Here is a 13,635-nt window from a genome sequence, read left to right as displayed (position 1 = left end):
CTCCACTCAGCTGAAGACAACATTAAGACCCAGTAGAGGAGATCTACCCCATTTCCGAAAGCTGCAAATAGAACCCTGGACTGAATTTGAGACTGAAAAGGAAGCTGGAGGCTGCACTCCTGCAAGTGGCATCCAAATGTACAGCCAACCCCACCAAACACTCTTCTTCTGCCACACAGTGAAAATGTCAATACTGACAGCCCAGGTTTGGGGTTCACATAACCAGTGAGGAAGCTAACCACACCTGTCTTCACTGGACTGTTTAAAATTTGTTCTAATTAATTAGATTTTATTAAATTTCTGAAATCATTCTCTGACACTGGACTAATTGAAAGGGCAAGCATGTACCGGCAGGGCTGGTTTTCAATGACAACGGAGAACTCCATTCACTCCAAAAGCCACCATAGCCACTGTCTTCCCGGGGTCGAGCTCTCACTTGGAACTCGTACTCAGTGTTCGCCTGTAGTTCCCACGGCAGGATTACCAATGTCCGTTTATCTTCATGAACAGCTTTAATCTTCTGAGTCTGTGAATGATTAAACACCAAACACTAGAGTGACTGCTCTTACTTTGCTCGCACTGCTGCACAGTGAGGATGCCTGCAAAGTAACCTCTTCTGCTTTCATGTTGTTTCTGCAAGGCCATGCTCTGACTGGTCAGCAGCTGCACACAATCTTTGGGGAGCCTTCCAGGCAGGACAGCATGAGAATCAAATGAATGATCAGCCTTCCTCACAGGATCTAATATTCTCACCCGGCTTCTGCTTCTCAATTAAGTTTTGGGTTTGCCTGTTTTCAGTCCAGTCAAGCAGAGAGACATTTTTTCTAAACCATGAAAACCCTTCTTTCCCACCAGTGCTATTGTCCTAATTGTGCTGGCCTCCTCTTTTCTGGTACACCCTACTTGATGGTAAACTTACCTCCCAGGTGTCAGTTCTTCTTTTGTAACGCAGCTGATATTCCAGCTCCTCATTCAAAAAGTAGAAGGAAGAGTTCTGGTAGATGGTTTCCCAAGAAATATTGTAACCCTCTGAGAACAAAGCGGTCAGGTTGAATGGAGGCTGTGGTTTTACTGAAAGACAGGATGGTGTTACCTTTCATAGCATTACTACAGTTAAGAGATGGCCCAACATAGTATCAGCAATGCAGAGTGAGTAGGGAACAAAGCTGCCCTGGCAGTGGGGGGCCTTCCTACAGTAGAGAACATCCACAGCATTCCTGTCTTCAGCCCTGCACAGAACCTCACATGTGAGGAGTATAATGAAGTCAGGACTACATTTCTCTGAATATATCTTCTGCTTGTCTCTGAGCCTCCTCTGCCTATAGAGAAGGAAAGATAGTACACAGAGCTAATAAACTCCTGGGAGATTATTCTGCGTCCCATCTGCTCAAAAAGCAAGCTTTTGTATCCCTGCAGGGAGTGTTCATATATTGAAAAGCAGTAATGCAAAATTTTAGCAGTCTGCAAGGCCCACCACTGAGCTATGATGCCTTTGGATGAGGGCCTCTAGGAGATATGCAAAGCACCTCTACCCAATCTCTAGTCTGTCAGTGGGAGCAAGGAGGCTTCCTGAAATATTAAGACATTTGTTAAAAAGATGACTCTTCTCAAGTAAAGTTTCAGAAGAAGCCAAATAGAAAAATCCTTTTCCTACATCTGCATGGTACTCATCTACCTGGCTAACCACTCCTTTTCTTCACAGTTTGATACACAGCCCAGAACATACCAACATTCCACCAAGTCAGCTACATGACTGCATTCAAGTCTTCATGTCATGCAGGAGAAATGATTAGTAATTGCCCTAGACAGGGGAGCTGCCACATCCACTACATCTGGGACACCTTGTGCCACCCAAAATAATGTCATGTTGGTTCAGGTGTCCACTGCAAAAACCTTTTGGGAGCCTCCAGCTCCTTGGATATTACAAGAGAGCTGGAGAAAGACTTTTGATAAGGGCATGTAGTGATAGGACAAGGGGGAATGGCTTCATACTGACAGAGGACAGGGTTAGATGAGATATCAGGGAGAAATTCTTGTCTGTGAGGGTGGTGAGGAACTAGCACAGGTTGCTCAGAGAAACTGTGGCTGCTCCACACCTGGAAGTGTCCAAGATCAGGTTGGATGAGGCTTGGAGCAACCTGGTCTAGTGGAAGGTGTCTCTGCCCATGGCAGGGAGTTGAGCTGAATGATCTTTAAGATCTCTTCCAACCCAAACCATTTTAAGGATTCTGTGATTTGTGACATTTGTTATAAAGTAATTCCTCCTGCCCTTTAGAATCCAGCCAAGAACAAGCTCTTGCATAGCCTAGGTATGAGACTGGTCTAAGGTGTATATATATATATCACCTACTGCTTCATGGGGAAAAGGAATTTCCGCACAAAAAGCCTGGATTAAGCCAGCTCGAAGCTCAGCCTTAAGCATAATAGCAATAATAAGAGCACAGTGCTTTATGTAGATGAGTGTACAGCAAATGTAGCCCCACACCGCTTTCTGCCACTCTCACTCCTTGTCCAGACTATCCTAGCACATAAAGTCAAACAGTATTTATGTAATTCACCATTTTTATACTTACTGTTGTCTGACAAATAAAAGACTTTGGAAAGCACATGCTGCCTATCAGCCATCTCTGTAACATCCACCTGGACTTTGGTATCTGCCAGGAGTTCAGTCATGTCCACAGTGCACATGTACTGTATGTGACTGGTGTTTCTTGACAATTGCAGGAGACTGCAGGCAGCCACAGTATTTTCTGGATCTTCCTCAGGAACCCTAAAAAAGCCAAAACAAAGTCTGCATGTATCACATGCTGTAGTTGGATTAATTTGTTGCTGAACCACCATGCATAGGAAATTATTAAAATGAAAAATCAACAAGTTCAAATAAAAATTATCTTTGAACTTCAACTGATTTTTTTCCCCTTCTACTTGCTCAGCTTAGCATCTTTGAGAGAAATAGGAAAGTGTTTCTGGAAAGGAAAGGTGCTCCTCAGGGCTATACAGCCCAAGACTGCATCCACTTCCTTGCTGGGGTAGAACAGCAGCAGACTGGACAATCTACATGAGCCCTGCCAATGCACAGGGGTGAAATTTCACTTTTAACAGCAGCAAAGGGCAAGGTATTCGCATGGCAGCAAAGAAGGCAATGCTAAGGAAGCTGAAGTCAGCATAGCAATCAGCAGCAAGAATCACAGTCAATGGAGACAGGAACCAGGGGTCCTTTGCTAGGGAAGAAGTCAGTTTGTAATTGGAGTGCAAAATACCAAGTGAAAAATCAGCATGGTAGCAAAAACAGGATTTCTACCTAACAAAGTGGACAGAAGGTTGCCACTGTGCTATGGCCGTGTGGAGGCTCCTGCTAAGGGGACTTTGCTCATCCCACCAAGACATACCATGTAGCACTGAGATTGTATGAACCAGCACCCAACTCATCTCGCAGGATACAGGACAGGGTCTCTATATAGTCCACAAAACAAGTGAGGCTTTCACAACACATAGCTGTAGGTTTGGAAAGAGAAAACACAATATCAATTTCTGTGATAAATCAACATATGCACTCCTCAGGGCTCCCACTAAATCTGAAGGGAACAGACCAGTCTCTGACAACCGTCCTCCCTCCCACTGAAAGTCTCCAGTTTTGGAGCATAAGATGTGTTCCAACTCTACAGGGTGACAAGTCACTGACAGAAAGATAAGTGTCAAACAAAAACCTATTAAAAACGCTGTGGTAGCCAAAATCAGGAAATGCTCAAATTGTGACTCTCATAGAATCACTACAGCAGAGTCACATATTTCTGCAAGAATCTTAGCTTATATGGCACATAGAAGAGGCCTGAAACCCAGTAAGGAACAGTAGCATATTCAAACATGTAAATGATACCACTTTCTAAATCGAGAGCTGTTCATTGCTAGTCTAGTTTTCTTTGTACATCTACATAGCACTTTACACATTTTTTTCAAGTGCTATTTTAGTAATTTTTTCTTTGCTATTCACTTTTCTGTTTTCTAAAGCTTGATATCTGCAGTATCAATACTTTTTATGTCCAGCTCCAGAGTCTTGAAGTATGTTTTTCATTAAATTTGGGAATAAAAAATACTGCAAATTTGTAGTTACTATAATTTCTATAAAACATTCTGATAAGCACAATTTATTAATTACAGACTTCTCAAGAGAACTTGAAATGCAATTTTAGAACTTCGACTGGTCATTAGGGAAATAAAATAATTTTTTGAAAGGGTTCACAAAGCAGCATTTGTACTCTTTGTACTTGTTCTGTGGGAGCTCTGCTCACAGACCAGTATCCAGTATGTGTTTTATAAAAGTACAATTGTCCTGTACATAACACACTTTTCTTCCTGGATTTCAAGGCAGGCAAGATAGTAGCACAGTGAGAAAAGTCTGCATTGACAAGTCCCCTCCTGACAGCTCCCTGAGCTGACAAGAACCATCACCATTACACTGAGAATGGCTGAATGAGGAAAGGCCAGCAGGAGATGCAGCATGCCATGCTGGTTCAAACCATGCCTACTGCAGTGACCATTTATTTCTGACACATAAAGTATTACCCATCTTCGATGGGAATAAAATGGCCATCATCTAGGAAAAGACTCAAGATTGTTACATCCATGCTTAAATCAAGCATGTGTCCTCCTCTACTGTAAAGGCTGCTCCCAGCCTCTTGAGAGCACACTACTTTGCAGCCATCAGGCAACCAAACCCTTTGATGCTAACCATGTTTCAAGCTCACTTCCTTTGGTTTTCTGCTGCTTTCTTGGTTAGAGAAGCTGCACTCCCTGCTTCCTCCTTCCCTGTTGCAACATGCTTATGCCCAGAGTGTTGTTTGCTAATGTGATATGCTCAAAAACTCCAATGCCCAATCTTACAGCTGAAGCTGTATGCAGAGAACCACCATGGAATGCAGACAGTGTGTGCAATGATGGACCAGAAACATCTGTTCCATGTAACCCTCCAGATTACATGACTGTCCACATAAACAAGTTGTCTGCATTTACAGTAACAAAGAACAGCAGGCGTGTCCAGTGGAAGGTACAGCTTCCTTCTAGGATGGGGTAAGTCCAGAGGAAAACAAAGTCCAACTTTTCCTTGCTGATGTCACCCATCACAACCTTTACTTCCTAGTCCTCACATATCAGAGCACACACTACTCTCCCTACACAAGCTCTGGGCAGCACTCACATTTGCATACAAAATCCTCCTTAACCCAAAGGTTTAGGATAGTGGCAGAAGAAATCTGGGGATGTTTGCAACAGATTGGTCCCAAGGATGTACATATGATTTTTTTAAACTTTTATTTTGACTTTTTAATTTCACACCGACTTCAGAAATATTTCTAAAATTGTCATTAAGTTCTCATGTTTTATTTTGAACCCTCAATAGACACTTCTGAGGGTCCCGGACCAAGCACTGTTTAGTTCAGAATCCTTTTTCTCTTTTAGCCTAACTTTATTCTCCTAGAAAAAATGGGGTTAGGAATCTCTTGCATTCTTTTAGAAAGGGCAGCAAGTATTAATAGGCTATTAAGCATCAGTAATTAGTGTTCTACGCTATTATGTTAATTAGTCAAACAGATTAATATTCCTAGGTAGACAGACTACTATTCCTAGGTAGCTGGTAAGTTGGAAGGGCAAGAATCTGTTAACAAAATTAAGAGGACAACTTTTTACTGGGAAAGGAATAATTAAGTGTCCTATTAACTAACCAATTAGTTAGATCTAGGATGAAATGTCTCTCCTTGGCAGCTTCAGAAACAAAACTCGAATACTTTTAACAGTAAGATCTAGATCGATCCAAACTGAAATTAGTACATGGTAATTCCCTGGCTTGCATCACACAAAATTCAGATCAGACACCACAGTGGTCCCCTATGACATGAAGATATAATTCTGAATGCATCTTTTTTCCTTATTTAGGTCTGGGGCAGGTCCAATGCTCTGCCTACAAGCAGCAGGTAAGCAGCATGGTTCCCTGCAGACATGGTTGTCACTGCCTTTTTCTGTCCAGCTGATCTGTTCAGAAAGTCAGCTCTGAGTCAGCTGGAGTTTGCAGTGTGGGTAGGAGCCAGAAAGAGGGGGGGTGACTGTATGCGCAGTCCAGTCCTAAGCAAAGGGACTCAGACTAGGAGAGGTTCACTACACTGACGCTGGCTGACCAGCCAACAGCAACCCTGGGGATATCCTGGTCTTGGCCACCAGAACCTTTTCTACAGCAAAGGGTATTTTTGGTGGGGGAAATCCTACTCAAATGTCACTAGGAGACATTTCAGTGCAAGGCAGGCACTGCCTCTGCAGGCTCTCCACTGGTGCTGCTCCCCAGAGCTGTGCACAGCCTGGCTGAACTCTGCCCAGCTGTGCACCTTCCTGTGCCTGTCCTCCACTCATTACTGCATGGAACTCTCTCCCCGGGGGTCCTTATCTTGAGCTTGCTGTCCCATGGCAACTTTGTGCCATGCACATCTCATCAGAGCTGGCACATATAGTCACTAAGATAAATCCTGTTGTTGTACAACCTGGAAGAAATATCTGAGGACTTACTGTACTGGAATAAAAGGCAGAAGAAAATATTCTGGAGCCACAGTTTGTTCTTCATGGTAGTTCTCACTGGATATCCTAGGGAGGAAAAAAACAAAAAAAAACAACCACAAACAAGACTCCCACAACCAATTTAGAGCTCTGCTCAGACATTTTCTTGATTAAGGTTGAGGTGGAATTAATCTTGCTTTCATTTAAACATTTAAAAGTAGAGTGCCTTGTTTAGACAATTAATTTCAACTCTCCTGTGTGTATCTATTCCATGGGCTAAGGGGGGTATGATCAGCCTGCCAACAGCCTGCCAACTTGCCATAAGCAAGGTCAGTGAAGTCTTTGCTCCTTGCTAGACCACGCACAGAGAAAGCAGCAAAGTGACTGCAGCTTGGACTATCTGTGCAACAAGAAAGACTCTTAGGTTAATTGCTAACCCATTTTTTCATAATTAGTATCTTGCAACTAGGAATGGCTTGCCACTAGAAGTGACATTGCTGCAGATTAAACAGCTATGCAGTGAATTAGCCAAATGGAGTCTGAATATCATTGTGGGTCTGTGTGAGGAAAGCTAGTGAGAACTCATTGATTTGGCCTACCTGTAGTTAAATAAGCATGAAATATCTAGTTAAGGGACTCCAGAAAGACAGACCAGAGAAAAAAAAGAAAAAAAACCCCAGCCTCCCATATCGCATCCAAGAGAACAATGTACAGTACTGACTGCAGGGAAAGGCTGCCCTGATGGTATAATGAAGAGAACCTACAAGAAAGTCCTCAGAGAAGATGACAGCAGGATGTTTAAAACAGAGGAAATGGCATTACATACAAATGACTGTTCAACCCACAGCTCCTGCTCCAAGACAAAGCCCTCAAGTCATATAATGTATTTAAGGCTGTGTTTTCGCAGCATTTAAATATTTATGGAAACACATGGATGTGCACAGAAAGACTTAAAATGTGCTCTCTGCAGAATATTGGCTGTTGATACCTGGTACAGACTTCAGCACTGTTTTCTCAAGATATTCTTAAATGGGACAAGACTTTGGAGAAACAATGTCTATTACATAGTTTCATTGAAAGCAAGTTGCAAGGTTGCACACACAGCAGGAAGGGCCCATATGTCATGCCACATAGTCTGATCTACCCTTTTAATTTAAAAAATCATCACCCCTTGTCCTGTTGCAACAGACTCTGCTAAAAAGTCTGTCCTTATCTTTCTTACTGGCTCCCTTTAAATAATGAGAGGTCGCAGTAAGGTCTCCTCAAAGCCTGCTCTTCTCCAGGCTGAACAAGCCCAACTCTCTCAGCCTGTCATATATAGCAGAGGTGCTTCAGCCCTTGAAGCATCTCTGTGGCCTCCTCTGGACTCAATACAGCAGCTCCACATGCTTGTCACATTGGGGGTCCCGGACCTGAAGGCAGAACGCCAGGTAGGATCTCAAGAGAGAAGAGTAGAGGGGAAGAATCCTCTCCCTCTATCAGCTGCTCACACTGCTGGGGAAGAACCCCAGGAGACAGGAGTTTCTGAGCTACATATGGCCTGCTTATGGCCAGCTTTTTATCCACCATTTCCCCCAGGTCCTTGTCAGCAGAGCTGACAATCTGTTTGTCCCTCAGCCTGTATTCATATGGGGGGTTTCAGGTATCCAGGTCCTGGAGTGCCTATGCAGCATCCATCACAAGCAACAAATAGGCAATCATCCAGCAGAGAGAAACCCATTAAGCCTTTAAGACTTGGAAAACATTTGTGGTGTTTAAAAATTTCCCAGGTTTACTCAAATAAGGAAAGCAAAACAAATTTAGCAGCCACCAGAAAGCCCCTGCAGCCTCATGTGAGCTCACAGATGTGCTCTCAGGGTGTCAGTGCCCAGGTGAGACTAACAAGACTCGCTCTGGAGGTGCCACAAACACACTGTGTCACACCCTGCTGTGGGAGCAATGATGCAGCTGCTGCCCCTTCTTTTCTGCCAAACAAACCCTGCCCATGAAGCACTGTTCCAGCTCAGCAAGGAGCCCCAGGCATCCTGCCATCCTCCCTCAACTGTTGCCAGTGGCAGGGCAAACTCTCTACCTTTGTACTCCAGCCTTTCTTTCTGCATCACACATTGCCTTGAGTTAACACCTTTTCTTGACCCCTCTGGTCCAAGCACCTCTCAAAGTTTTCTCTGTATAATAACTCATGTTATTACCACTACTTCTGGTGGTGCAGTCCCTAGTCACTGAGATACAGTCCACTGTCTAACTCCACCTTGTGATCTCACCCAACTTCCACGGCTCTTTTCCAAATCCTCATTCCTTTGAGGAAGGCTTGCTGTTATCCTGCCATCTGAAACCTGCTCAGTTGACTTCATGCTAAGACTGGCTGCACCATGAGCCCATCTCAGCATCATTTAGTATTCTGACTGTCATGCTCCACGCTCTTGGCCACCATGGAAAACAAAGAAAGGCAACTTGTGAAAGGAAAAGAAGGGAAAGGGAAAGGGAAAGGGAAAGGGAAAGGGAAAGGAAAAAAAGGAAAAGGGAAAGGGAAAGGGAAAGGGAAAGGGAAAGGGAAAGGGAAAGGAAAAGGAAAAGGAAAAGGAAAAGGAAAAGGAAAAGGAAAAGGAAAAGGAAAAGGAAAAGGAAAAGGAAAAGGAAAAGGAAAAGGAAAAGGAAAAGCTGGGCCCTCAGAGAGGCCTGCAGACCCACCACTTATTTCAGAATCCAACTGGCAGAGCCTCTGATGCTTCGCATGCATGATATTGGAGTAGCTCCCTGCTTTTATGCTTATTCCAGCCTAAATGAACAGACCAATGCAAGGAAAGTCTTTGCTACTTTTACCTATTGGACTGTGGTTTCTTTCAAGGGCCTCCCCTACTTTTCTTTCTCTGCTCAGAGAATGGTACCATCGACCTGAAGGGACAGGCAGGACTGAACTGGCAAAAGTCAAAGCCAGGAGCCCATGTAGCTCATTGGGTAGATGTCTTACAGAGTTACCAGAGACTGCCATTACACAATGGGGAGAGGTTAGCATACAGCCTTGTAATCTAGAAGGAAGATTCATGAGGAAGAGCACAGTAGCAAAAATAAGAAAACCAGTAGGATCTGCTAAAATAGCTGAAACAAAGAGACAATGCTTCCTCAGTTGGGTTGCCACTGTCCCATCTCTTAGCCTCGCCAGTGCCCACAGATTAGTCCAACATTTATCTCCTTCTCTTTCCCTACCTCAGTGTGGTAGGAAAGGACTGTGACCTCTAAGAGCACCATAGACAGTTTCAATACTGCTGAAACTGTCTGACTCCTGGCTATGCTCCAGAATGTTATGATAAAGCATGGACAGACAAGACATGTGCAGAAGAGCTGGGAAAGCTGCAGCTCTGCAGCAGCATCTTTGTGGTCTTTGATGCCAAAGACCTCATGACTCCAGTGGAGATGTATAGCATGCTCCAGTCAGGCCCCCTGCAAGCTTCAATCCCAGTCCATTATTGGGACCCCCACCTTTCCTACATCCCTCCATTTGTTACACCCTTCCCATTTGCTTCTGTCTGTCAGCATGTGATTGTTCACCTGGACGAAAGAATGGCAGTGGGAAATGAGCAGAGGCAGGAACTTATTCCCAGTCTGGCATTAGAAAAGTCCTTTCTACTGCCTCATTTCATTTTCTTGGTCTGTGAAATGGGGACTCAGAATCATCTTCATGCATCCTTGCAACACAGACACTTGTTATAAAATGTCAAGCATTGTACAGCTTCCAAGTACCACATCTGCAAACTCTGGAATATCCTTATGAGAGCACAGCAATAAAGCTGAGTAGGCATTCATAATATACACATGTAAATTATGCTACAAGTTTTTAATATACCAGAGAATAGGAAATAGGACCAATACAGACAGACATTTATGAAGACTATTTTTGTTAAGGATCTGGAAATATGATGCTATAAGCTGCCAAACATTGATGCATTCTAAGCTCACAGTTTGAACTGTTTTCAGGAAACGTATGTACTTAAAAAACAAAACAAAACAAAACAAACCCAAAACCCCAAAACAACAACAAAACACACACAAAAAAGAAAAACAAACAAACAAAATCCCACCAGAAAAAACATCCCCCAAAAAAACCAAACCCCAAATCAAAACTAATTAAGAACTCAGTTTAAATAAAAAAAAAGAAAGTGAAAAAAGTACTTCCAAGCATGAGAAAATGAATTTTTTGCACCCAAGCAGAAAAAGTGTGGAAGACACAGTCCACCAGTTACATGCCCAAATAAGCGTTCTTCTTGAAAAAAAAAATAATTATCAATGCACACTGCCATCTAATCAGAAAGCTGAAGCAACAGGGAGACAAAGGGGTGCTCTGACTGTCCAGAGGCTAAGAACAATGACAGCTGGGGCACAAGGGCCACATCAGCTATAAGAAAGATTTACAATGAAGTTGCAACATCAAGAAGGAACAAACTGGCAGCAGGGAAAATTGGTGGAAACATGGATATTACCTGCCCTGTTCTGTGCATTTCAGCCCTCCAACACTTCTATGACCAGCCTGGCTAAATCATTACTGCAATTGCGGACCCCGCCTGGGGAGCTGAGGAGCAGTTGGGTCTCCTCAGCACCGAGTAAGAGCAAAGCCTACTTGTGCACAAGCAAGGGCCGTGGTGTATTGGAATACACAGCGATAAATGGAGATTGACGTCACCACTGTATCAGTATTACTGTGCCAGCAGAAGGATGTGGTAAGAGGAGGTGATGAATTCAGGTCCAAACACCCACACAACATTTATTACTGTACTGCTTTGCTTTCTTACATGAGAAAAGGGTGGGAGAGCTGATAAAAACTCACAAGCCTCATATCTAAAAGGTCATAGTGGGGCTTAGATTTGTGCAGTGAGGAGGCATCAGTGTCAAGGTATTAAAGGGCTAAGCCAAACTGCATAGTAGGGCATGAGCCACATTGGAGACAGTAAAACACCACTGTGTTCAGCTTCCATCCATTCCCAAAATGGTCCCAGGATCAGGGCAACAGCACCAGTCCTTAGACCACGGGCAGGGAGGTCATCTGGCTCCTACACAGGTGAGGGGCTCACCCCTGTCGTATCTCATGCCTGTGACTTGTGTCTGGGCCGGGTCTCTTTAGACTGCAAGGTTGACACTGAGGGAGGGTCCATCAACTCACCTAATTATACCTTTAAAGGGGTTTCAAGGAACCCAGGCACACTCACTGTATCCTTGGACAAGAGGGAAATGAGCAGCACTATGGAGGGATTTGGCACACACAACACAGTGTGGAGGTAGGAGGAGCTAGGAGGAAGAACAAGGAGCTGTAATAACCCAAGAAGACTGCAGCAGTGAAGTTAGCATAAAGCAGTAGGGTGCAGGATAAGGGAGCTCCATGTTAAGCCCTCCATACCACCTCTGACTCACCCTGTGAAAAACAGATGTTTTGGAATGTTCAGGCCAGGGCAGGTGGCTCTTGACCATGCTTGCCAGGTAGTTGCTGGTAACTGAGCTGGTTGTACGCTGTTAGAACATGCATGGAGAAGGTCACGCGACTTAATCCAGAAGCTACTCCTCATTGTGTTTGGAGCAGCTTCTGTGAAAGACCAGCTCTCCCTTCTGCAGCCTTTGTGGATCACTTACATGCATAATGTCAGGCCCAAGCTTCTAGAAAAGACTTGTCTCAGCTGATGGTGCCTGTGGGTTGTGGAGATTGTCACCTCTCTTGGGTGCAGTGTGGGACAGTACAGGGTTAATGAGGCCGAGTGGCTAAGTCAGAAATTTCCCAGGCTCTTAGCAATATCTTTCTGTTGTGAGGATAGCACATCAGGACAGTGGTGTAGCTTTTGCCCCTGATTACACAGGACTCTCCAAGGTGTGTCAATATTGTTATTTGTGCAGAGGAGGGAGGGAAAGAGCAGCATGTGTGATCAGTCCAAAGAGTGATAATCTGGCAGTCACAAGCCACACTACTTTTAAACCATGCAATAATATGCATTTGATATTACAAAGCTAATTTTAAAAACAGGAACACTGGTAGAACTGTAAGACCAATGGCTTTATAAATTTAAACATATTGCACCAAAAGGCCTGTTTTCCTCAAATTTATCTCATAAAAAGTGTAATTTCAGCCTAGCCCGCAGCAGTAATATTCACCAAGAAGCAAGCGTGAAGGGCACACAAGGGAAGGCTTGGTAGATTCTGTTATTCATGACCCAAAACCATTTTGCCATCAATGGAAGAAGGGCAACATAATTATGTATTTATCAGCAAGATAAATCATTGAAAAAACAATATTCAGAGCTGGTAATTCTTTTATCTAGGATATAAATCCAGTCATGCTTAGAGTTATCAGGTTCATGATTTGATGAAAAAGAGAAAAAACTCCAGAGAAACAGTACTACATCTGTACTTTCTTCCTGTCATAACAGAATTAAACCAATATCCCCAGCAGCATCAAAGATACAGACCTGGCATAACTTTAGGGTCAAAGGCACCATTACTGGCTGGTGACATTTAGCAGGAAGATAATCATACATTACAATAAGTGAAAAATGGCAGGAGAACAGCTGAGACATGAGTAACAGTGTTCTGCTGGAAGGGAAAGCAATAGAAGAAACCACCTCAAAGCCCAGGAAACAAGCTAAAATATGAATGAGACAGGCAGAAAGCAGAGGTGTTAGTCAGCAAAGCAGCAGGTTAAAAAACATCAAAGCTCCACAGGTGGTGGTTGTGAGCTGATGCAGAATGCTGCAGGGGAGGGAGGAGTGCATTGTTTTCAGTCTGGTGAATACTGAATGTCACCTGCAGAGACCCCAGCATTCTGCCTTCCTGCCTCCCTTCTGCCTTTGTCAGTTATCTGTAGCCATCAACAGTGGGGTCAGCCTCTTGTTTTCCCCAATATCCATCAAGTCTGAACCCATACTGCATGAATGCTGTAGTAAGAAGACATCATTTTGGCTCTAGCCAGAGGAAAAGAGCTTACCTTCACAGAGCTGTGGCTATGTGCGTCTTGCTCACATGGAGGAGACTGCACAGAGGCTTGTTATCTTCTCTTAGGAAATCACCCAACACATGCTGGTAAAGAGAAACAGGAATGACTGTGCTTGTGAACTCACCCTAACC

General features: G+C 43.8%; 1 protein-coding gene across 4 annotated transcripts in view; it reads right to left on the bottom strand.

The window, feature by feature from the left end:
* Positions 1 to 13,635, bottom strand: part of IL21R (interleukin 21 receptor) — a 17,748-nt gene extending 4,113 nt beyond the window's left edge. The window contains exons 1-6 of one of the 4 annotated variants that reach the window (XM_068207407.1): positions 13,496 to 13,635; positions 6,550 to 6,624; positions 3,390 to 3,495; positions 2,574 to 2,770; positions 920 to 1,071; positions 349 to 526 (exon numbers count right to left, since the gene is read on the bottom strand). In XM_068207407.1, the coding sequence (XP_068063508.1) occupies positions 349 to 526; positions 920 to 1,071; positions 2,574 to 2,770; positions 3,390 to 3,495; positions 6,550 to 6,604 (688 nt within the window). In that variant the 5' untranslated portion in view covers positions 6,605 to 6,624; positions 13,496 to 13,635. Of the gene's footprint in view, positions 1 to 348; positions 527 to 919; positions 1,072 to 2,573; positions 2,771 to 3,389; positions 3,496 to 6,549; positions 6,812 to 11,012; positions 11,540 to 13,495 lie in introns of those variants that run through there. The other 3 variants (XM_068207406.1, XM_068207409.1, XM_068207408.1) reach the window with 3 other exon arrangements.

This window comes from Anomalospiza imberbis, chromosome 16 (assembly GCF_031753505.1).
Source record: "Anomalospiza imberbis isolate Cuckoo-Finch-1a 21T00152 chromosome 16, ASM3175350v1, whole genome shotgun sequence".
Classification (NCBI taxonomy): Eukaryota; Metazoa; Chordata; class Aves; order Passeriformes; family Viduidae; genus Anomalospiza; species Anomalospiza imberbis.
This window is presented reverse-complemented; position numbering and strand designations above follow the sequence as displayed.